Source organism: Pempheris klunzingeri, chromosome 21 (genome assembly GCF_042242105.1).
Source record: "Pempheris klunzingeri isolate RE-2024b chromosome 21, fPemKlu1.hap1, whole genome shotgun sequence".
Lineage (NCBI taxonomy): Eukaryota > Metazoa > Chordata > Actinopteri > Acropomatiformes > Pempheridae > Pempheris > Pempheris klunzingeri.
In genome coordinates, this window is record NC_092032.1 from 2,530,645 (window position 1) to 2,554,646 (window position 24,002).

General features: G+C 42.7%; 1 protein-coding gene across 1 annotated transcript in view; it reads left to right on the forward strand.

The window, feature by feature from the left end:
* tgfbr1b (transforming growth factor, beta receptor 1 b) overlaps positions 1–22,892 on the forward strand; it is a 54,459-nt gene extending 31,567 nt beyond the window's left edge. The window contains exons 3-9 of the mRNA XM_070852651.1: positions 5,294–5,557; positions 8,309–8,539; positions 9,796–9,963; positions 10,502–10,658; positions 17,164–17,288; positions 17,396–17,526; positions 22,562–22,892. Coding sequence (XP_070708752.1) covers positions 5,294–5,557; positions 8,309–8,539; positions 9,796–9,963; positions 10,502–10,658; positions 17,164–17,288; positions 17,396–17,526; positions 22,562–22,687 — 1,202 coding nt within the window. The 3' untranslated portion in view covers positions 22,688–22,892. The remainder of the gene's footprint in view (positions 1–5,293; positions 5,558–8,308; positions 8,540–9,795; positions 9,964–10,501; positions 10,659–17,163; positions 17,289–17,395; positions 17,527–22,561) is intronic.
* The last annotated feature ends 1,110 nt before the right edge of the window (positions 22,893–24,002 follow it).

Genomic DNA, 24,002 nt, shown 5'->3' on the forward strand with positions numbered 1-24,002 from the left:
GGTATAAAAACTTCCCATGGTAAGGGCGCACCAGACGGCATTGGTGCAACAGGGAAAAGAACAGCTGACAACCTGGTCCTGAGAGGAAATGACGTGACGGACGGAAACCCATTCTTTGAAAATGTCTCCAACAGTCTGAAGGGCGTTCAGCTGTACTACATTGCAGAAGAAGACACGATACGATAAAGAAAGATACGATACACTTCTCATGCAACCTCTCAAACAGGTTCCCCCAACAAGACAAATACACCAGGTCATCACACACGAGAACAGGATCCACCACAGACAACTATCCTGCTTTTGCAGCGAGATGTTGGTTTGCCAGTGCTATTATTGCTTCTATTTCCATGGCTACCCAGAGGAACAGCAGAGTGATACAAGGAGAGCAAGGAAGAGAAGACCTTTGACCATGTGGATGAAGGAGATGGAAGGGGAGATGGAAGGGGAGATGGAAGGGGAGATGGAAGGGGAGATGGAAGGGGAGATGGAGATGGAAGATGTGATGGAGGAGGAGAGGGATGAGGAGGCTGTGAAAGGTCGTGAGGGTACTATGACAGTAACGACTGTTAGCAGCCTTACTAATGGAGATTGGCTAGCAGTAGTATATGGTGACCACTGGTGGCTAGCCAAGACCACTGCTGTGGATATTGAGCATCAAGACGTGAAAGTGGAGTTTCTGCATCCCCATGGTCCAACAGCAAAGGTTCAACCTAAGCTTGGCAGGAAGGATGTCTGTTTCTGCCCAGTTGAAGACATCATGGTGAAACTAATGGGAAAGGCATCACCAGTCCAATCAAGAACACGAGAGGTCTACAGCACAGCCCCTGATGTGATGGACTTCATAGAGCGTGAGCATGTCCGACGCCTGTCGCTGAAGGCACAAGTGCAGGTCAGACGAAAATGAAATCTTAAGTAAGGGAATCGAAACTGTTGCTAGGATACAGATTCTGTGTTGCATTTTGAGCAGTATTGTTGTTAAGGATCAATTTAAGATCACAGCCAGTATGAAGTGACAGTGTAGGGCAATAACACTCACACATGCACACACACCTCCCCCTCCCCCTCTCTCCCCCACCCACACATGCATGTTTTAAAAAGCAAATCATGATGAAGACCAAGCAAATGACACAGTATTGAACTGTCATCTGTCTGACACTTTTCATCTATCTGTCCAGTTAGTCACAGGACCCACACCAGAGAGGCACCAGAGGAGTCACACATGCTAAAAGGTGGAGACGGAGGACGTGGAGGAGAGGAAGAGGAAGAGTAGATGAAGTGGAGGAGGAGGGGAGAAGAACACAGGAGGAAGTGGTAGAGGAGAGGTAGATGAAGACAGGGGGAGAGGAGGGCAAGGAAAGGAGGAGAAGAGCCCGTGTTCTCCATCATTGCTTTGATAGAAGAAAATGTTTCTTCTTTCTTCAGTTTATGGTGTTTATGTAATAAAAGACCATCTGATCTACATCCTCTTATGTCTTAATTATTTAAGAAATTGTTTCTTACAATATTAAAATTAAAAACAGAGTTTGAAAATGAAGATATTTAGAAATCTGAGTTTTCAGAATAGAATAGTGTGAAATCACAATTAAAGTTTATGTATTGTATTTGATTACACATCAGAGTAACTAAACCCTATAGAGTAACTAAACCCTATTACAACATACTTCAGAACTTTAGGTTCTTGTTGGACTGGAAGAATTAAAATTGTATACTTCTGACTGTCTGATGGAGTTGACACAAATCAAGTTTGAAAGGGAAACATGTTTATTTGCCAAATGTGTATATATGTGTGTGTGTGTGTGTGTGTGTGTATGTATGTATATGTGTGTATATATATATATATATATATTTCTAATTGATAAAATAACCACCTATTCTTGAGAGTTGGGAGTTTTTTAAATGCACACTATTTTTTATATATATAGAGAGAGAGAGATAGAGATATATATAGAAATATATATTACTACAATCTATAAAATGGCATGAAAGGCAAAACAAATAAATGAAAAAAACCAACTAAACTAAAAAGGCAAGCATGTGTGTGTATACAAAGAAAGGATAGGCTCAAAAGGTGACTACTTAGACAAAGGGCCAAGCCATGTTCTGGAGCTGTTAACTTTGTCTCCTGATGAAGGTCAATTTGAATAGAGTATTTGGAAACGTGCCAGGATAGAAAAGGAGGGTTCGTTTGCATGCAGGACCGTGTGTGTGTGTGTGTGTGTGTGTGTGTGTGTGTGTGTGTGTGTGTGTGTGTGTGTGTGTGTGTGTGTGTGTGTGTGTGTGTGTGTGTGTGTGTGTGTGTGTGTGTGTGTGTGTGTGTGTGTGTGTGTGTGTGTGTGTGTGTGTGTGTGTGTGTGTGTGTGTGTGTGTGTGTGTGTGTGTGTGTGTGTGTGTGTGTGTGTGTGTGTGTGTGTGTGTGTGTGTAACAAACATTAACTTACTGCTATGGCTACGCAGTAAACTACAATCTATCACAATAATAAAACTCAAAGAACATCATTGAATCGAATCAAAACAAATGCATTAACAAGGTTATCCAATTTTGCTTAGCCATGTATACTGTTATGCTGTGCTTTGGAGGGGGAGAGAGAGAGAGAGAGAGATCCTTCAGTGTTGCTGCTTTTTTAGTTGGCAAATCTGTTGATGGGCCAGGCTGGAAGAAGGGTTGTGGTTCTGCAGTCAAAGCTGGTCTTTGTCCTCGCTGTCCTGCTTGCTGATTGGAGGAAACCGGTCGCTCCTTTGTTCCTCACTAGTTAGTCTCTTGCTGGTTGCTGTTGTGCACCTGTTTGCTTGGTAGATCAGCTGGCAGACTTGGAGTCTTACCTGCTGACACTAAGAAACTTGGTTGAGGCAGGACGCTGCCATGAAAAATGGGGTCTGCTTTGTACAGGCCACACTAAAGCTGGAGCAGAAGAAGAGAGCTGCGGGCCTGAAGCTGGCCCCCCAGCAGGGACCAGGGCAGGAAGAGAGGTGCAGAGCTGGAGGCGGAGCTCCAGCAGAGCTCAGGCTAAAAGAGAGAGCAGTGGGGGGGCTCATATTGACCTGAAGTTGTGAGGCATCATATGACACACATTGACCAATGGCGATGATAAAGCTGGGTCTAGTGGTGCATTTAGCGCTTAAGTATGAAACTTCAGGACTCAGTTCAGAACAGATGACAGAAGTCTTTTATCTAACAACACATAGCGCTCCACTACTTGATAATACATCTACCAATGTTATTGATATGAAAGTAGTAAAAGTAGTAAATGGACTACTTATAAATGACATCTACCAGTCTTTGCTATCCATCAGAGCTCCATTGGACAAACACAGACCAATAAAGATGTTTCAACAAACTAATTGGACACAAAAGACCTAATTAAACAAGACTGGAATAAAGCCTGGTAGGAAGATGTAAATGAGACGTGTTTGTCCATAACAGCTGCTCTCTATGAAAACTTGTCCTTTAGGTAGGAAAGTAGTGGAACCCCATTGTCTTCCTGAAGGACAGCAAGGCAGCAACACTACATGGAAAGAATGCTGGCTAGTCCATTTGGGTCGGTGCCTCAGAGGATTGCCTAACAGAAATCTGGTGGAAATGAATACAGATGGAGGTCTTCGTTGGTCTCACACAGTAGTTGCATTTAAAACTGGGACATTACTGTCAGTTCAAATTGTGAAGCACTTACATCTTATGCTAAAGTCATCCTAAAACTAAAGATGGAAGCTCTACAGTGGAGTTGAGTATGAACCCAAGAACTGGTGTGTTTGAGGAGGTAAAACCTACCCAATTTGTACAGTTACATGCATTAATAATAATTAATTCGAGATCATCTGAAAACTTCAACACTGAACTGACTGTAATGGGGACAGTGGGGCCCTTGCTTCCCAAATGCTTGTTCTTTCACCCTGTAACTTGGCTTTAGAGGGTATGATCACAAACTCCCATGAGAGCGCTCCGTATCTGTATCACCAACAATGGGTCAATGGGTGTGTGTGGATGTAGTATGTAGAGCAGGAGAACATATTTCTTGTACACTATCTGGTTGGGAGAGTCCTTGAAAGGCTTCTGGTAGTGTGTGGTCAGATACAGCTCTTTAGACAAACATATTTTGTCTCCTTTATAAAAGAAATGTAAAGACCTTGTCCACCCACGCAGATGCTCAGAATTCTTGTGATCAGACCTCTCCTGTGGCTGGAGATGTGCAGGGCTATGGTGGGAAATACCAAAGGTCACTGAACACTGCACTGATAAGAATGAGTAAGTGTTCTGTTTACTGTAGTTTGATAGCAAATTAGGATTAAGATGGACATTCATGACTCTACATTACTGTCTATGTTAAATATGCACCCTGGAAGCAGATTAGACTCTGGGTCAGGGTGTAATCAGCTTACCACAAAATGTTAATGGTGATGGTGTTCATTTTAAACAAAGTAGAAGTTTTGACCTCTGTATGAATGAACCATACTTTTCCCTTTACTTCTTACTTCCCCACCTGTTTGTTGAATTGCCATTCATATATCTGAGACTTTCTCACACACTGATGGATATCATTTTGCTTTTCAGTTATCATGGAGGCCTTTCTTAAAGGGTAGCTTTTATCATTTTCATTTTGGGTTCACTCCCATTTCACTTCTCCCACTTTGATTCTTTACAAGTCGTCTCCACTGGCATTTTTGCACCATCATCAGTGGTCGTGGTTGATCACAGAGGCACAGCACCAGCAGCTCCTCTGTGGCAAAAGCCTTCAAAGAGTTTTTCCTGTTGTTCCTGTGTGCATCATACAATTAGTGTTGAAGGTAAAAGCAGTCCATTGAACAATAAATACCCAGTGCGTGCTATAGTGACGGACAAAGCCGAATTCTCCTGCTCACGGAGCTGTGTTTGAGGTCTCTGCATTTATCATGATGCATTCTCTGGGTTGGTGTCAGCCAGAGACAGCTCAAGAACGATATAAACAAGATCAATCACAGCAGCTGAAACCGACGGGCAGTGCCAGGCTTTGGGTGTGTACTATGTACAGTGTGTGTGTGTGTGTGTTGGGTGTGTGCTATAGGCCAAATCTCCCATCAGTGAAGCAGATGGACTGCGCCCCTTTACCACTTGGCCTGTTAGCTTCCTGGCTAGCACTTTGGGCACTGCTGGCTGGTAAGTGGCAGGGCTAAAGTGAACCTCCCAACAGCCTGTGGCCCCAATTGATCGCTCACATGTTGGTCTCAGAGCCAGATATCAGCCAATCGCCGGTCATTTATCAACTGTTGATCTGTGATATTTTCTGAACTCCTTTGTGTCTGTCTCCTCTCTGTCCTGCAGGCCCCACAGTAAAGACTCCCCCTCTGGGTCCCGTGGCCCTTGCTGCAGTGATTGCCGGCCCCGTCTGCGTGCTCTGCCTGCTGCTGGTCTTGGCGTTCTATGTTTGCCACAGTCACAGTCTCAGGGCAGGAGGTGCCGGGGCACATCATCACCACCACCGGGTGCCCAATGAAGAGGACCCCTCCATGGACCACCCCTTCATCACTGTTGGAACAACGCTGAAGGACCTCATCTATGACATGACCACCTCGGGCTCTGGATCAGGTACAATGCTGCACCCCGGGGTCCTTGTAATTGGGTCTAAAAGACAAGTGACTAGTCACGAAATAGTCTTGAGTTGTGGCATTAAGCGTATTTGATATATTGTAGTAATGATTTAGGAGGCTATATTTACTATGGTTCATTCAGTACTGTGCTGCTCAGTGCAACATTAGCAGTGATTACATCCTCAGCTATGGATCAGCCAAATGAAATTTCAGTTTCAGATTTGTACAAAACCTGTGTTTCTGCATCACTTTGCAGAGCTGTAACGCACAATACAGCGTTTATACCAGCTGCAGTCCTCATGGGCTGACTTGGTTCCTTGTAGCCGAGACCTGAGACCAGTTAGGACAAACTGGAAATCTACTCGTCCTGTTTGTATTCTGTGTGTGAGACAGTGTGTCTAATAAGCAGGTGAATCCAAGCAGCTCTTAGCTAGGTCAGGTAATGAGACTCTTGTGAGAGTCTCAGGTCTCAGGATCTCATATTCAGGTTAGTATTATTATTGTCACATTGGCTCTCTATGTGTATTTATGTCTTTTAAATCACACAAGGAACTATTTAGATTCACTGTATGATTTTTTTTTTTCCTCTCTTTCTTCACAAGTCCTTTGACTTATTTTTAAAGTGGGTACATTTTTAAAAAATGCACATAATTTTACTTAAATGAGTTTATAGGGACACTTATACCAAATTGGCCCTTCTGTGTCCTTGGTAAAAACGAAGTGAACGTATAAGGAATTACCAACTGACTTTATTATTAGTTATTAGTTGTATTTTTGTGTTGGTAGATACAGTTGTACATTTTTTATTTCAAACGAGTGCACACAGTGTTCTCTACGCAGAAATCTGTTTTAATGACTGACTGGCTCAGATTCAGGCTGCGTAACTGAAAAGACACACACACACTCATGCTGCACTGGCAAAAAGCTGTTTGTGATGTTGGCCATAAATTAGCACCTCTCTGTGGAGACTGGCACCTCCAACACTCTGCCAAGGAAAAACTTGGATTCCGTTTTTCTAGCTATTTACACCATATTGCACAGTATGCAATTGTGTGTGTGTGTGTGACCAGTACAGTGTGTGTTCACTTGTGTTGTGTTCGTTGGCAGAACTGCGTGGGCTGTTCTCACTTTGCTGAGTCAGAGAGTGTGTGTTGTGCCTGTTGAAATCGAGGGATTTCCATTCCACTATCATTTTGTTTCCTCATTGGCACTTTGACAAACTGGTGAGCTGACAGTTACAGTTTTTCAGTATTTCTAAAACACAAACCACAGAACATCTGTGGTTTAAAGTGAAGGTAAGCTTTAACTTATCTATGGCTGGGATGAATGGAAGAAAATATTTCATTTCAGTCTATCAATAATTATTGATCATTTTCATTACCTATTTTTTTAAAGAGTTGGAGAAAACAGGTTGAATCTACCAACTTTATTTATCAAGGTGCACAGATAAAATAATTTAGATGTTAGCACGACGATGAAAGACCCAAATAAACACAAATAGAAATAGAAATGTAATGAATAGTATTTACTAGGGATGGGATCGGATGAGTCATAAATTTCAAATGTTTGAATAGTCATCACATTATATCTAATAATGTAATGTTTTCTTCAATTTTTTCAAACTGTCTCATCTTAAAAAGTATTTTTTCCTTTGTTTCCCATCGCACATTAGGCTACTATCAATCAATCTTTATTTATATAGCTCCATTTCATAACAGTGTTATCTCAAGACACTTTTCATAAAGAGCACGTCTAGACCAAACTCTTTAATTAAGAGAGACCCAACGATTCAGGAATTCAACATTAAGGATTCAAGAATCCCCACATGAGTAAGCACCAAACACCCGTTAACAGGGAGTCCACCTCCCCTCGCCCTGCTGTTGTGCGCTCTGTTGGCTCTGAACACGGTCTGCCTGTCGAAAGTGAGAGCTTGATCCTGGCCTCCAACGTGGAGACGGGCCGGTGGGAAGACGTGTACAAGCGATCTGTGATTTCCTGTTGCTTGGTCCCATTCCGTCCATTCCACCATTCTGCGACCAGTCATTAGCCGGGAGCAGCCGTGGGTCTGAGATGACTTTGCTTACCTTCTCCTTGTGGGGCGGTCACACCAGCCACTGTGGCACTTGAAAGTCCAAAAACAAGAACAGATCAAGCTCCCGCACATTTTCCTTTTACTAGCAAAAATCTTGCTGCAGCTGCAGAAACAATGCTTAGGTATTGTGGGACTGATTGCCTGACAGCTCATGACCCCTGACTGACCTCACCTGAGGAGATGTTGGCTATTTCTGCCTGGAATACTCTTTATTTATTCCTTTATTTTCATTGTTGTTTGCTGCGAAAACAAAGTAATGCTAATGCTAACCCTAACGCTACGCCGATTTATATAGAGTTTCCAGGCTGGCTGGTGTTGGCAATATTAAGTCATGGCTCCTTATATGCTCACAGCTCACACCTTTTCTTTTTGGTACTTTTTTCTCAACTACTTTAAACATCTTCTCATATAGCTACAACTTCATTCTTGGAATTTTCCAACCGTGAGTATCAGGTTTATTAGGTGAGGTTTTGAGGAGTCTGCTGCCTCCTCCTCAGCACATGGGTGGAGGTGAATTGAACAATGTCTAGTTAACTGTGACATTTTCCTCGGACCTTCCTCCCTTTAGATTTGTTTGCCAAACAAACAATATATTTCCTCTCACCATGTTGCTGTCAGATGTTGAAAGGTTTGATTCCTGCGTGTGTTTTGGTCTAGGTCTGCCCCTGCTGGTCCAGAGAACCATCGCCAGGACCATCATCCTCCAGGAGAGCATTGGGAAGGGGCGTTTTGGGGAGGTTTGGCGGGGTAAATGGCGTGGCGAGGAGGTGGCTGTGAAGATCTTCTCCTCCCGTGAGGAGCGCTCCTGGTTCCGGGAGGCTGAGATCTACCAGACTGTGATGCTGAGACACGAGAACATTCTGGGCTTCATCGCTGCCGACAACAAAGGTAAGAAATTTCCAGAAGAGGTCTGAGAGGACAGATTAAGATCCGACTATACATCTACCTGTTGGGAAAAGTGAAGACGAGAATATAAATCAGACTAGAGCCAGCAGGAAGAGAATAGAGTAGAGATGACTTAACACAAAGAAATAAATGAAAATATGAGAGACAGATAATTACGTTGTCAGCAAAGAATCAAGTTTTGATTAAAGCGTGTCAGTGCCAGACCCTGTAAATTAGACCTTCATCAAGCTAAGCTCATCGTCTGCAAATGAGAGTGTGGGCTGCTTTAATTACATGTAAACCCTGAGCTGTCAGAGCAGAAAAGCAGCTCTGCTGAAGGTGAAGTTGGTGCATGCGAGCATTCACTGTGAACAGACACGCTGGTAGACAGTGTGGGGGAGTAACAGTTCACAGTGAAGGCCAAGCACACATTACCACGCAGTCTACAAGCTCCAGCCACACACACACACACACACACACACACACACACACAGGAGCAATGGATGTTGTGTGACTAACAGGAGGTTTTGCACTTCTGTATGTATGTGTGTGTGATGTGTAGGGTTTAAAATACACTACCCATAACATATTTTTAGAATATCTTTGGTCTACCATGAAAAATGGGCTTTTGAGCACTGTTTGTGTGATTAGGGAATTAGTTTAGCTACAGGACAGCTCATGTTAGAGTGGTCTTGAGGCATGAATTCTAATGCCTATATGAGTGGTTGTGTGAACACTCCTCCCGTACATAATGGGATTTGTGTTACTCTCAGTAGCTAAGTACCCAGCCCATGGGCAGGGTGATGTTTTCTATATGGATTACATGTGCTGGATGTCTCTTGATGGTTGTTAATGGAGTCGGACGGCATTTGGACCAGACTGACGACTGACTTGATATGTCTGCAAGCTTGGACAGCCGACTATGGAGACGCCAGTGGGAGACTGGGCAGGAGGCAGGGTCATGGTTGTTTGTGTATGGCAACACCTAGACAAGACCATTATCTCATCGCATAGTGTCGCTACAACTTTTTATTCTTTTTCTATCAAAAAACTGTACTAGAACCTGTAAATGGCCCCTTACATGGATATTGAAGCCTAAAAACTGTGAAAATAACAAGATATGGCATGCAGAACTAAGACTTGTGAGATGAGATGAAATCAGCCGGGCTCTAGCAGATACTACAGGTACCTGTTTGTGGAAGAGCAGAAGGACATCATTAACCCTTTCTCTCCTTGCTCATCTTGCTGTCTGTGTGTAGATAATGGGACATGGACTCAGCTGTGGCTGGTGTCCGATTACCACGAGCACGGCTCCCTGTTTGACTACCTGAACCGCTACACAGTTACTGTGGAGGGCATGATCAAACTGTCCCTGTCCACAGCCAGCGGCCTCGCCCACCTCCACATGGAGATAGTGGGCACGCAAGGTGAGACACACACACACACACACACACACACACACACACACACTGTCCCAGGCACATAAACTGCATGCCTTCCTTCAGATACTTGTTGTTCAGTGTTTTATTATTTAATGAATTATTTTGTTGATATTGTTTTCCTTTTAGATTTTGTTAACGAAAGAGAAATAATTATTAACACCAACTTGAAGAATGACCTAATGATGATGATGAGGACCAAATTTCTCAACTTTGTTAGACTAACCAAACTCCTTCATTAGACATGATCTCTAAACTAAGTCTGGTGGAAAAACACAAGTCCAAGTCCAGTCGGTCTTATCTCCCCTCTTACACCCCCCAATTCGCCCATTACTGCTTAATGCATCTTATATCAAACAAGCATCTGCATTGTGAGAAGAAGTGTAAGAGCAAAATCATTCTCATTATTTTCTTTCTTTGCATTCAGTAACTCTGATATAGGTATAGTTCACGGATAGAATTTCCAGTCACTGTTCAGTTTTACTTGGTATTAGCTTTTGTTGAACATGTCACGCTCTGTCTGCAGGTAAGCCAGCCATAGCCCACAGAGACCTGAAGTCAAAGAACATTCTGGTGAAGAAGAACGGGACCTGCTGCATCGCTGACCTGGGTCTAGCCGTCCGCCATGACTCGGCAACAGACACCATCGACATCGCCCCAAACCACAGAGTGGGAACTAAAAGGTAACTGAATGCTGAGCACACACATTTCTTTAGAAGCAGGAACTAAGGATTGGACATCTTGTTCTGTATCCACTGTGGGTCTCTCTGCAGGAAATTGGAATCCTCTTGGAATACTTGTTAGTAGATGCGTTTGTCTAAGGTTCGTGTCTGCACATGAGATTTGTTATTGTTGTTTGTCATTTCAACTACTCAAAGCACTTTTCCATCACATCCTCATTCACACATCATTCATTCAGGAGGAATCTTAAGTTAGAGGAGACTCTCCTTTCACACACATTCACACTGAAGCTGCTTCAGGAGCAAGTTAGGGTTCAGTGTCTTGCCCAAGGACACTTGGACACGCCTGCTCATAGCCAGGGATCGATCCAACGACCTTCCGATTGAGGGACGACCCGCTCTACCTCTGAAGCATCCAGATAAAATGCCCCTGTGTTCCACTAGCCACACAAGTAGCTACTCTTTACTTGGTCCTTTCAGCTAATAATTCTCCAGAGTACAGGTGGCTTCTCACTTTCACTTGACCTCTGTGTGCCTCCACTTGTCTCTTGCTCTACTATGTAGACTTGTCTAGCCGCAGGGTTGGTAAAGTGAGCAGCACACTGAGGCCATATACAGCACTCTTTCCCTCCCTCCGTCCCACAGTAATACCAGCATAGCTTTCGTCCTCCTCTGTACCCCCCCTCCCCTCTTCATCTTGTTTAAGACTCTCATGTCTCCTTCTCTGTGCGGTGGTTTGATGCTGCGAGCGTATTACAGTGCCACTAAATGATTCAGAAGGCCTCGGGTCAGTGGAGACAGACGCTCTGGCCTTGGCTGAAATTCATGTTGCATATTGATGATCTGATCCCACTAGTATTTTTTAAACTTTCTATAAAAAACAAGCAAAAGAATCCATCTAACCCAAAAGTTACACTTAGTTGGTCAACATGTTGCTTGGTGTGATAGTGAATGCACATAGTTTTCATTAAAATCGTACGGCCTTATTGAGGCATCTGTTTTCAGCACGGCTTCTCTGTCCTGCTTTCTGACTGACAGCCTTTTGCAAATTTAAAGCTGCTCGACTTTGAACAATAACACACTGACACAGAATATCCTCTAATCTGGCTTTATCTTCATTTCTTATTGAAGGGTTTGTTGGTTTTTAGCAGCAGAGAAGTAACAGCGTGTTCCTCAGCCACTGCATTATCATCAACATGTCATGCATCTTCTCCCTGGGTACGAAATATTGCTGGCATTTATTTATCTAAAATGATAAGTAGACAAAAGAGAGGCAACGTATGAGGTTTGTGCTTGAAGTTGAACACACTGTTCAGTTCATCACACAGAGGATGTTCTGCTACAGCCTTACTTGGTCTGGTATGATCAGTAGCTCATGGTGGCTAATGTTAGCAAACCTTAGTTAGATGTCAGCTTGCTGACCTTATTACTCTCATATCCTCCAGAACAAAACATTAAGGCTAAAGAGTACTTTATTAAGGAAAGAAATGAAAAAATATTATGCTTGACAAACATCAGAAATTAAAGCATGGCCTAAGCATGAAAGTTCATGTTCATATTTCTGTCCCTCCTGGACTGTTACCCACGGTTGGCCAACATGGGCATAAATAATACATTTATTCCAGTTCAGTTTAGTAGTGTTTCTGCTGCATTGTATTGTATCTAAATAGACGTAATAATCTCAGTTATCTAGTAATCTAGTAATCTCAGTTGCTGTTTCCAAACTCAAGCATGAATGTGGAAGTAAATAACAACAATAACTTTATTTGTATAGCACCTGTAAAAGAAGAGTTTACAAAGACCGGGATCAGAGACCCGCACAGTGAGGGCAAACAAAAGAAAGGATTACAGGGAATTTAGAACAAGAAGAAAATGAGAAAATACAAAAGCAGGAGAGACAGAAGACATTAAGTCATTAAAAAGTGCAAATCTAAATGTCTGCACGCAAAAATAAGAGCAATAAAACATAAAATGAAATAAATAAATGAGGGATACTGGCACTGAGTAAAAAGACAAGAGGACATGAAAACAACATCATCACGTAAAAGCGAGTCTGTAAAAATGGGATTTGAGAAGTGATTTAAAAGAAGTCGCTGACTCTGCGAGTCTTATCTCCTCAGGCACGTTGTTCCAAAGTCCAAAGTCGAGGGGCTCTGATGACAAAAGCCATCCTTAGATTTAAGCCTCCACTGTGGAACAGCCAGCAGGGCCCCCGCTGAGGATCGAAGACTGCAAACTGGCTCATAAGGGGTCAACATTCCTTCAATGTAGCCTGGGGCCAGACCCATACATGCCTTAAACGGGATCAGTAAAATCTTCAAATCCATTCTAAAATGAACAGGGAGCCAACGAAGAGAAGCCAGTACTGTACTGGGCTGATGGGATGTTGTCTGTTAAAACCAGTAAGAAGCCCAGCTGGTGCATTCTGAACTAGTGAGCAGCACTCTAAGACAGCAGCAAGGCTTTTTGGATCTCCAGGCCTCAGGGGAAGGTATATCTGTGTGCCACCTGCATACCAATGAAATAAAACATTATGATGTTGGATAATTCCACCAAGTGGGAGCATGTATGAGAATTGAGCCTTGCGGTACTCCACAAGTTTTAGAAGAGTAATTATCTATAGTGACCTAGTAGGTTCAAACAACCCAGGTGCAGTGTCCTTGATACAACCCAGGTTTCAAAACGGTCAATTAAAATGATATGATCTGCTGTGTCAAAGGCTGCTCTTCAATCTAAAAGAATTCAAATTGTGCTCTGGTCCCTTTCAGCTGCTTAAAGGTCGTTGGTTACCATGAGAAGGACAGTTTCTGTGCCGTGTAGAGCTCTCAAATATATCAGTGTGACACAAAAGCTAAAAGTGAAAAATGGAAGTTTTGAGATTGGCCTAAAATTGTTAAGAACAGAAGGATCGAGGTTTGGTTTCTTTAAAAGCAGATGGAAAAGTGCCTTGTTCTATTGAGCTGTTAGTAATTGATAAAATGCTGGGCCCAACTGTGTGAATATCCTCTTTAGCAGCCTTGTGATGATTAGTCCTCACACCTTGTATTAAGGTGCTTCCACACTGGTTTTTTTCCACCAATTTGGTTTGTCTTGGCTAGTGTGAAAGCTGTCAATCAAGCTGTGGCGCCGGCCAAACAACTGGACGGAGACCACTTGAGAAGCTGAGGCACTCCGCCTCTGGTATTGGACTTTGTGATAGTAGATATGCAATTTCTGAATCCATCTGCTGATCGTGGGAGCTATAAAGGAAGCATCTGTTTAGTGACATGATTTTTAAAGATCATCTGGCAACCATGGCAACACAGTGAAATATAGCAACCACTCAGTAGTTAAACACATCAGGGTCATTTAAGTGCAGCGAGACCAGTCAGTCACCTGAATTTAATTTCACACTGCGTCCATGTCCATGTAGTACTGACGAGGCAGCGTTACATCACTGACCACGTGACGTCATGTTTGCTCTTCTAGGTTTTTGTTTCTAGTAAATCAGTGTGAACATGAAATGGATCAGAACAGGGTTATTCAACTAAAATTCAGAAAGGGCCAGTCAGAGAAAACGTATTAAAGCAAAGGTCCAGAACATCATAATGTCTAACATGAGTTAGTGTGATATATGCTGATATAGCCTAGGAGTTGTATCAACGTCTGCATGTGATCAATAACTGACAAGTCAAATGAATTCAGTATGATTCAAAAACATTTTGACAATATTTATTGTCACTTAACATTTAAGTAAACAGACACATAACACTGTAGAGAGTGATGCTGTTATACTGTTAGTGACCTATGCTGTATAACCTTGAATCAAACACAATCTTGCTAGAAAGTCTCAGATTCATATGTACTCTGTGTTTTCACTGTAATATAGATGCAAACAAAGACTGCTAGCTCTCTAAACCAGATTAACTTGCTCCCTTGCTGTTGGCCACATAATTACACTCTCTCTGAATTCCTCAGATCTCTTAGAAAATATTGATGCATGTCTTGTTTTCAGCGTGATGATTTCCCGCTCTCATATATCTGAAGCAGCAGCAGCAGCAGCAGTTTGCTTACGGAGGCCCTACATTCATTATTTGTGCACCAGTCAGTTAAAGAATTCAATTAAGTCTTGCTCTCTTATACCCAGAGGGGGAGTTATTTGATTACGCTGTTCAATCCATCTCATTACAGATCTTCAGACTGTGTGCACATCAGCGCCCACAGGTTTAGTTCTTTACTGATTTCTGTGTAAGCACACTGAAACTCATCATCCAGTTTGTGGTCAGTAATTTGAGTTCTATGGTTATTTTGCAGCATCCTGGTGTTATTTTCAATCCTGGGATCCACAGTGGATCACAGCATGGAATGGATGTGGTGCCTTTCAAACTGGATGTGGTAGAATCATCACGTCACATCTGTCATACTGCTTTTATTCATATCGCAGAAATAGCAGCTGTGATGACTGATAATGCAGAATATTACCCATTTTTCTATAGATTGCAGGTAATATTTTTCTGGCACCAATCTAAAAACAGCTACTCAGACGATGCACCATACTATGTGGCAGCACATCCATTTATGACCAACGATGTTGACTACAGCTTCGGAGAGAGTTGTATACACAAGAGAAGCAGCCCTTGGGTTGGTTTTATCAAAGATTATCATGAGAAATGTCAAGCCTCCGCCTTACAAGGCGAGCTACAGGCACTTGTGTAGAACCTGCAAGCATACCATGAATCTAATGTGTTTTAATGAGAGCTGGCTAATGATAGCATCCCTGACTCCTGTGTGGATCTACCTGGCTTCATGGTGGTACGGGCAGACAGAGAACAAAGGTGGAGGACTGATGTTGTTTGTGAACAACAGATGATGCAACCCTGGTCACATCACTGTAAAGGAGAAGATCTGCTGTCAGGATGTTGAACTGTTGGCACTCAGTCTCAGACCTCACTATGTACTGAGGGAGTTTTCTCACGTCGTCGCCATTGTCGTTTACATTGAACCACGAGCTGGGCCTGGAGCAACGCTGACGTCATCCACTACACTGTTGCCAGGATGCAGACCCAGCATCCTGATGCATTCATTGTGATATTGAGATTTTAATGATATCAGACTCACCTCCCATCTGACGGGCTTTGCACAGTTTGTTGACTGTTCCACAAGGGAAAACATACACTGCTTCAGCCCTTCCACCACTCAGCACATCAGATCACAACCTGGTCTTCCTACAAACCCTGTGTACTGAGGCAGCCTGCAACCACCTGCACACTCAGGAAGTGGACACCAGAGGCCAGAAAGTCTTTCAGGGCCTGCTTTGAGTCCACGGATTGGGATGTACTGTAGGGGTCACAGGAAAATAATCAAATAATTTGGCCCCAAACATGCAAGATTAAAAGTCAGTGCTCAGCTTGACTCTGTGAAATTAAAGCCCACTAATCAAGCCAGAAATCTTTGTGTTATGATGGACAAAATTTCAATTCCAGGTCTACTCAGTGTTCCCAGAATCAGAACTAAGCAAGGTGAAGCTTGTAGTTTCTCTGCTCCCCACCTATAGAACAAGCTTCATGAACACCTAAGGTCTGCTAAAACTGTCAGTGCATTTAAATCAGGCCTTAAAACATCACTGTTTACTGTGGCTATCCAATAATAGAGCTCCATAACTTCTTTTAATTTGTAACTTTTTATACACATGCTTTTATTGCCTTTTAATGCATCTTCTCTTAAGCTTTCACTATTTATTTTCTTTTGCATGCAATTAAATGTCCCTGTGTCTTGTTTTTATTGTGTTTTATGTCCCTATAAAGCACTTTGAATTGCCTTGCGTCGTGAAAGGTGCTTTATAACTAATTTGCCTTGCCTATGACATCAATGTCACCAATCAGGGGACCCCTCTCCCCGCTGGCTGTTCTTTTGGAGTTTCAACTGCCACGACATGATGAAATTTCAAATCTGCCAATCCACAATATTAACTATAAAACTGATCTCTGCGGTTTGTGATGGTTGTCGGTCTAAATAGGGAGTGAGCTAGATGAGCAGACACACATGTAAGCAGACAGACAGGTGGGGAAAGTTGAGGTGGGGGGCTTCATGTCATATTCCTTAGAGCATTAATAAAGATGAGCTCTATATGTGATCAGAAAAGAGTTGAGGAGCAGAATCACTTGTTAATCAGAGAAATGTGCCCCTGGTTCACCAGATAATCAACATATCACAGGGCTTCTAACTCCTGTGTGTCAACTCCCACCTTTACACCGTTCACAGTGTTCTGGACATGACACACAGGCTAAGTGTAATTCAAGATCCTGAAAATACCAACTTGTCATAGCGTGCCCATGCTCGTCTTTGTATTCTTCTGTCATTTGTTTGAGGTTGTTTTTTCAAAAGTGGGTGCTCACATGTCTCAGTACTGGTTGTATGTCTGTCCCTTCTGAATAAAGCGTATCATTTCCTATGTACTCATAAAACAAGAAGGGCCACGGTGCAAACAAATGCAGACAGTCCACTAACTGCCCATTATCTTTGTGCTCAGGTATATGGCCCCAGAGGTCCTGGACGACTCCATAAACATGAAGCACTTTGAGTCTTTTAAGCGAGCTGACATCTACGCCATGGGCCTGGTCTTCTGGGAGATCGCCAGCCGCTGCTCTATGGGAGGTGAGGATCAAAGGAGAGGGGCTGAATGAAGGGGAGCTGGGTAGATTAATTTTGGGAGGGGTGGATGAATGGAGCAAGAGTATTTTAACCTCAAACCTTTCTGTCAGGCATCCACGAGGACTACCAGCTGCCCTACTACGACCTGGTCCAGTCAGATCCATCAGTGGAGGAGATGAGGAAGGTGGTTTGTGAGCAGAAGCTTCGGCCCAACATTCCCAACCGCTGGCAGAGCTGTGAGGTAGGTGCTACTGCCTGTGGCTGTCACTCACGTTTCATCCACCAGCTATCAATGATTTCATTCCATTTTCCTTACAGTAGCTAAATACTTAGCTTAACTCATGTCTGAGAATGATATGACACAACACGACATGATCTGTCACACCAATAAAGTAAATCACTGGTTTGCAAACTGTGAGCCGCATCTCCCCAGGAGAAGCCCCCGCACTAAAGTAAATAAAAGAGTAGACCACTGTGTAGTTTTTCCTTGCAGCAAAAGGGCACTGCCCTTGTTTTTGGTTAAACCATAGACATCTTGTTTTGCCACCGTGTCCAGGGTCCTGTTACTTTCACTGTAGGTAAGCCAGTCGTATGCAGCAGTAAGTCTTACCACAAAGCCTTGGAGTCCTTCTCAGTAACACTGTTCAGTCATACGATATACACACCCACATTCCCACAATCCACCACTCGGCTTGCAGGAGCAGAAAGCATGTGTCGCATCCTGAGCAGCCTCTGGTTTCAGATTTGTCTCAGGGAAGCTGAGGAAAGCTTTGGGCTGGAACCACATCTTTTTACTTCCACTGCTGTGCATTATTAAAAGTCTTACATACTTATTCGCGAGTATTGACTTCTTTTGGTATTTGGCACTTTGGTACAGATTCCGGTACAGATAACACCATCATTGTTTTGGCCACGCTTGTGGTACTGGTTTGCTTACTGCATTGGGAGCCATTACAATTGACATGACCATTTGGAGAATGTCTGCAGGCTCTTTCAGGTTCTTCATTTTATTGTAACCTTTGCAATCATCAACTAAAATAATATACTACTTTTTGCTGTTCAGTTAGTTTGACAGTTAGTGTTTTTCTATAAACCATTTTTAGGGGTTGAATCACATTCAGGCATACACAGAAACAGATGACTGTTCTCTCTATAGACACTAGACACTATTTGATAGACTCAAACATATGCACAGATAATTAGCCATTGCACAGGTAGCTGATTGTGCTCTTGTCAGACGGGAAGACACACAGCTATTAAAGTTATTATAAAAGTGTCAGTAGATATCAGCATATTAAGTGCACATTGTATTGATTGGAGCACAAATTAGTCCTTGATGTGCACAAAATGTGTTCTTTCTTTTTTCTCCCCAGGGACAGCTCACTCTCTCTGTACCTCACATGTTTTTCTTGTCTCCTGTGTTTGAGTGACTGTTATATTATGTGTGTCAAATCACATTGCAGCTCCAGCTCTAGTCCTTTTGCTTTGTGTGTCGGGCTGTACCACAGTCTCCACCTGTCAGCTGTCCAAACCAGACTTCTTTTTAAACACAGACTAGTAGGAGCAGCCACCTCAGCTGCCCACACACACTCCTTAAAGCTGGGTATAAATGTTCATCAGAAATCCCAGTCTCTTGTATATTTTGACCTTAGCTCCCTTTTTGTCTGGCACCAGCGAGACAGCAGCGATATTCACAGTAATCACACCTCTGGCCAAAAAAACATCCTCAGAAATAATGACACCTTTCTGAGCCAAAGGCAGTGTATTGATTTTGTGGTCTGTTTCTCTGCCCATGTACTTTCTACGGTGAGCTTAGCAACATCTCTACCTTGTGTTTTAATGACACCAAGACAGCCTCTCAGTGTTTCTTTTTCTCCATCCCAGTGGAATCTCAATAAATGGTAAATGGTCTGTATTTGTATAATCAACTACTCAAAGCTCTTTACATGACATCCTCATTCACCCATTCACACATCATTCACTCAGGAGGAATGTAATTTGGAGAAGATTATTCTTTCATACTCATTCACACACTGAAGCTGCTTCAGGAGCAAGTTATGGTTCAGTGTCTTGCCCAAGGACACTTCGACATGCTGACTCATAGGAGCTGGGGATCAAACCCCCGCGGGACAACCCACTCTACCTCTGAGCGCCCCAATAGAGAACTGATGTTCAGGGTTCACTTTTGTTCCACTAGCCTTTCTGTCTCAAAGTATTTCTCTACAGAGAATAACAGTTTGTATAAACAAAGTTGTTTACTAGAATGTTTAACAGAATCAGAAAGTTCTGAATCAGAAGATGTTAAACTAGGTTCATCCTCAAGAACTTCATTAGTTGTCCCATGATTTGTTGTACAGTGCAGGACAAAGCTGGACTGTTGTTGCACTGGTGCCATTTATACATCATGATCTTTAAAAACCTTACTGTACCATGCAAAAGCGCTTGGTATAGCTGGACAGGTTGATGCACTAAGCAGCTCATCGTTCCACAGCTTCATAGAGCCTTTTCACGGCGGACATTTTAACTTGTTAAAGCAGGACGATCACAGGTGGATTCAATAACATTAATGATGGCCGAATTCCAATTAGGGAAGTCGGCTGTGGGGCTCTGGTGGTGTGCCGGCTCTCACTGGGACACTTGGTAGAATGGAGCCATTGTTTATGCTATCTGCACCTGTGCCTTTCCTGCTTTTACAGGCCAAACTGTTGTGCACACTCACGCCACCATCAAGCAGAAAAGCTTCATAAGCAGCCATTTTTGTGTTTAGTTTTGTAGTGTTCTCAGTGCCAGAAGTGATACTGGTCATCGTGATGCCAGAAGAAGAAAATGTAAAACACAAATGTTAGAAGTTAATCTTAGGGAAACCGTTTCATTTTAATTAGTATAATTAAAAGACAGTTTATCTCAGGTTGGGATCTGGTTCTGACCGTCTGGTCTGGTAAACTCACTCACGCGCATCTCGCACAGAGAAAAAGGCAGAACCACAGACTGCAGCAATGATTACCCATCCAGACAGGCAAACCGGTTTAACAAGTTGAAACTAGACAGTACCTAGAGGTGCAGAGCCAGGGAGTGTTTGTGAGCCCTGCTCAGTCTGTTGTCAGCATAATAGTGATAGATTGCTGGTGTGGCACTGAAAATATGACGGTTAGTTAGTTTGTCTTCTGATTTCATCAGATGGCTGGAGCGGTGTGTCGATGCTGATTCTGTTGTCGATTCTGTTAAGTGTTGACTCGTCTTTAAGCATATTGTTAGCTGCGAAAACAAGTCTAACAAGCGGACTTCAACAAGGACATAGAGGTAGAATCAGTGCCTTTTTTTCAAATGTGGCAGACTTTTAACAAGATAGAACACAAAGTGCAGATAACTCCAGCAACATCTAACCTCTTCACATAGGCATGACTTTCACAGTCTACTGCTACTGCTGCTACTGCAGGTAGTTTTTCTAAAGTCAACACAAAAACTTTTTGTATCCTTTTCCTTGTTTGTGCAAGCCAATGATCTCTTAACCTTGGTCAGTCCGGGTATTTGATGCCTTCTATCTCAATCACACCTGATGCAACCAATGAGGCCAGGTGTGTTTGACACCAATGGGTGCTCTTATGAAGGGTTTTGTTCAGGGGTTTCACCATTTTTTGACTGCAGTAGTCATTAAAAGTGGTATATTGTGTTGAATTTGGAGAAACCACCTGTAATATATTTTGTGTTGAGCTATTTAAATTGTTCCTGTTTGACTTGCAATGAGGGTTGAACAATTTTGAGTTTAACTGTACACATATATATATAGAAACATACATAAATATCCATTTATATACTGGCATACACACAGAAGATTGAAAAACAAGACATGAGTTATATTTAGTTTGACTGAGAAACAACACTGTGCAGTGAAATGGGTTATTTTTTTAGAATAATCATACAAGCACCAATTTTACAATAAACTAATTTGTAGCACAGATAAAGACCTTTGCAGGTTCCTGTGTGTGCAGCAGGTATACATAACGGACAGAACACATGCAGGCTGATCTTACAGAACCTTGGTCAGTTCCCAGGTGCTCCTGATAACTCCGGAATAATCTGTCGTAAGATCAGTTTGAACAAAAATGATGACGTCCATGAAATGTTAGACGGAGGGTTTCTGTTCCTCTAATTGGTTTCACTTTCCTGTTGTTGTCTCTGCTTATACTGTACAGCCAAATGTGATCAAGTGAGACTCTGTGGGGTCGTGGGTGGTTCAATTTGAGGATCACTGACAAGAAATAGTGGTTCCCTAGTGTAAGAAGCACTCATTCAGAGTCAAGTGTAGTAGACGTGCCACTGCTACTACTGCTGTTCTGGGCATTGGTTTTTACCTCCCAAGGGGGAGGTTCTGCTCTGCATTCCACCATTTAGCCGTGAATCAGAATGGCAGATTAAAGGAAATGAAGCCGTATCTGAAAGCAGTTGAATCTGAAAGCCTTTACAAAAGAAATGAGCTTGAGCTAGCTCTGCTGATGGTGCGTGTGTGTGTAGCAGTGCAGGGTTGGCACTAATCCACGTGATGAATGGAGGACTGGAATGTGTTGGCTGTCTTAATGAGCACTGTAGGAAGCTGTGTAGATGAAGGACTAGCATCTCACCACACAGACGCCGTGAGAGGCTGAGACACACACACAGACACATTGACTCATACATGCCACATGCTGTTTACTGCCCTGCCAAGGGAGACGTGAAGGAATTACTGTAAACTCTGGAGGCTCAGTGCCCTAACGTCTAGTCGGAAGTCACCACCTTAGTGAGGCAACCAGAAAGACTTTCTTTAAAAAAAAGTAAGATGCTGTGGAAGAGTAGCCTACAGAGGCTTTAGGTTTGTCTTTCAGGCCATGATCAGAAGCAGGTAGAGGTGTCAGGAAACAACATCTGATAGATTTCATACCTTTCAAGTATCAAATCTCTTGGGTCAGATCTCTTGTATCTTGAGCACACAAGACTTTAATGATTCATATCAACAATTTCTGAAAACTTCATGGAATGCAGTGTTTCCCCTACCATTACATTAGGCTATTAGGCCCCCCCCCCCTCTCGAAGGTCAAGTTCATTTATAGCGCCAGATCACAACAGAAGTCATTTAACTCATTTAATTCTAAGTTGTCTTTATCGACCACTTCATCGGTTCACGTTCCACCCGTCCACAGCTGTCTTATTTCTACACAGAAGCAGATGAGTCAGCTTCAGACTGTTCCAGCATCATGTTGTCATCTAGTCGACTTAAGTGTTGTCGTGTCTCTCCTCTGCAGGCCTTACGGGTGATGGCGAAGATTATGAGGGAGTGCTGGTATGCCAACAGTGCCGCCCGGCTCACTGCTCTCCGGATCAAGAAAACGCTGTCTCAGCTCAGCCAGCAGGAGGGAATCAAGATGTAGACACCAAACAAACACATGCACACACACCTCTGACTGGCATCCATCTTGCTAGCATTACAGCATTATTATTTTCATTGTTATTCATCCATTGTTCCTCCGCTCTGGTTTGAAGGGAGGTGAAGACTTTTTCCCCCTGGTGTTTTTTTTTTTCTTGTCCTATTTCATTCATTGACAAACATTGAGTTCTGCACCTGAAAGTGTGTGTGTGTGTGTGTGTGTGTGTGTGTGTGTGTACGGATGCATTAATGAATAGATAGATCTAATGAGGGATGGTTGTGCCTGAAGAAGATAAGCCTCTGCTCATCATTCTCCATCTTCCTCTTCATCACATGAAGCCTCTGAAAGACACATTGAAGCAACTGGTGTCCATCTCAAGCCCTGCCTCCACTGCTCATGACACACCCAACCGATACAGGCTCAGACCCCATCAGGTAAACTAAAGGCCAGAATCACCAGGGGGGGCTCTGAGCTGCCGGAGCTTTACTCTCCTCTCATCCTCATTATTACTCCCTCATTTGTATATTAGCATCTCATTCTTCACTAAGGTTAAACTACTCTTCAGTGGGGCTGCAAGATGCACATCACCATGTTTGAATAATGCTGTCAATCATGAAATATTCTAATTTCCTCTCATTACAAACACACAAATATGAAAACAAGCCCTAATGGAACTTTTGGCCCAACATTAGCTTATTTCTTAATAGATGTCAATATGTGCACTCCTCCCACGACACCAACGTGTCATGTTTTAGGTCAACCATTAGTGGAATTTATGTTAGTCATTACAGGGAGGAATGGACATCACTCTTAATTTGTAACTGCAGAGGTTTGTGAAGAAATTCATTAAATATCCATTTAACAGTGCATGTATGGAAGCAAAGAAATGTCACAATGGAAAAGCTAAGCACCGCTGAATGGAGTAATGTCATTACAACTCAATTTATAGCACTTAAATATTTATGAATTAATGTGGTTTGAAGTTCCCTCTTTAAATGTCCATATTGGGCTAATTCATTTCTTTAGAATAGAAGTAAAAACATGAGGAAATGGATGAATTTCAGCCGCTAAAACTCAGTAAGGATGAGCAAGTAAGCCTGAATCATGATTGATTTATTATTTTTATTGGGGAAAAAACGCCCCAAAAGTTAGAAAAAGTTTTCGAAATTATCACAAGCACCCACAACCATTTTTACCTGCCCAATCACAGAAAGTAGTTCATTTTAGGCAAAAGCGATCAGGTTTACGCCGTCAGTCCTGTGATCTATGGCAGAGAATCTTAGATGAGCTTTTTGTGTAATGGAATTCAAACCACATA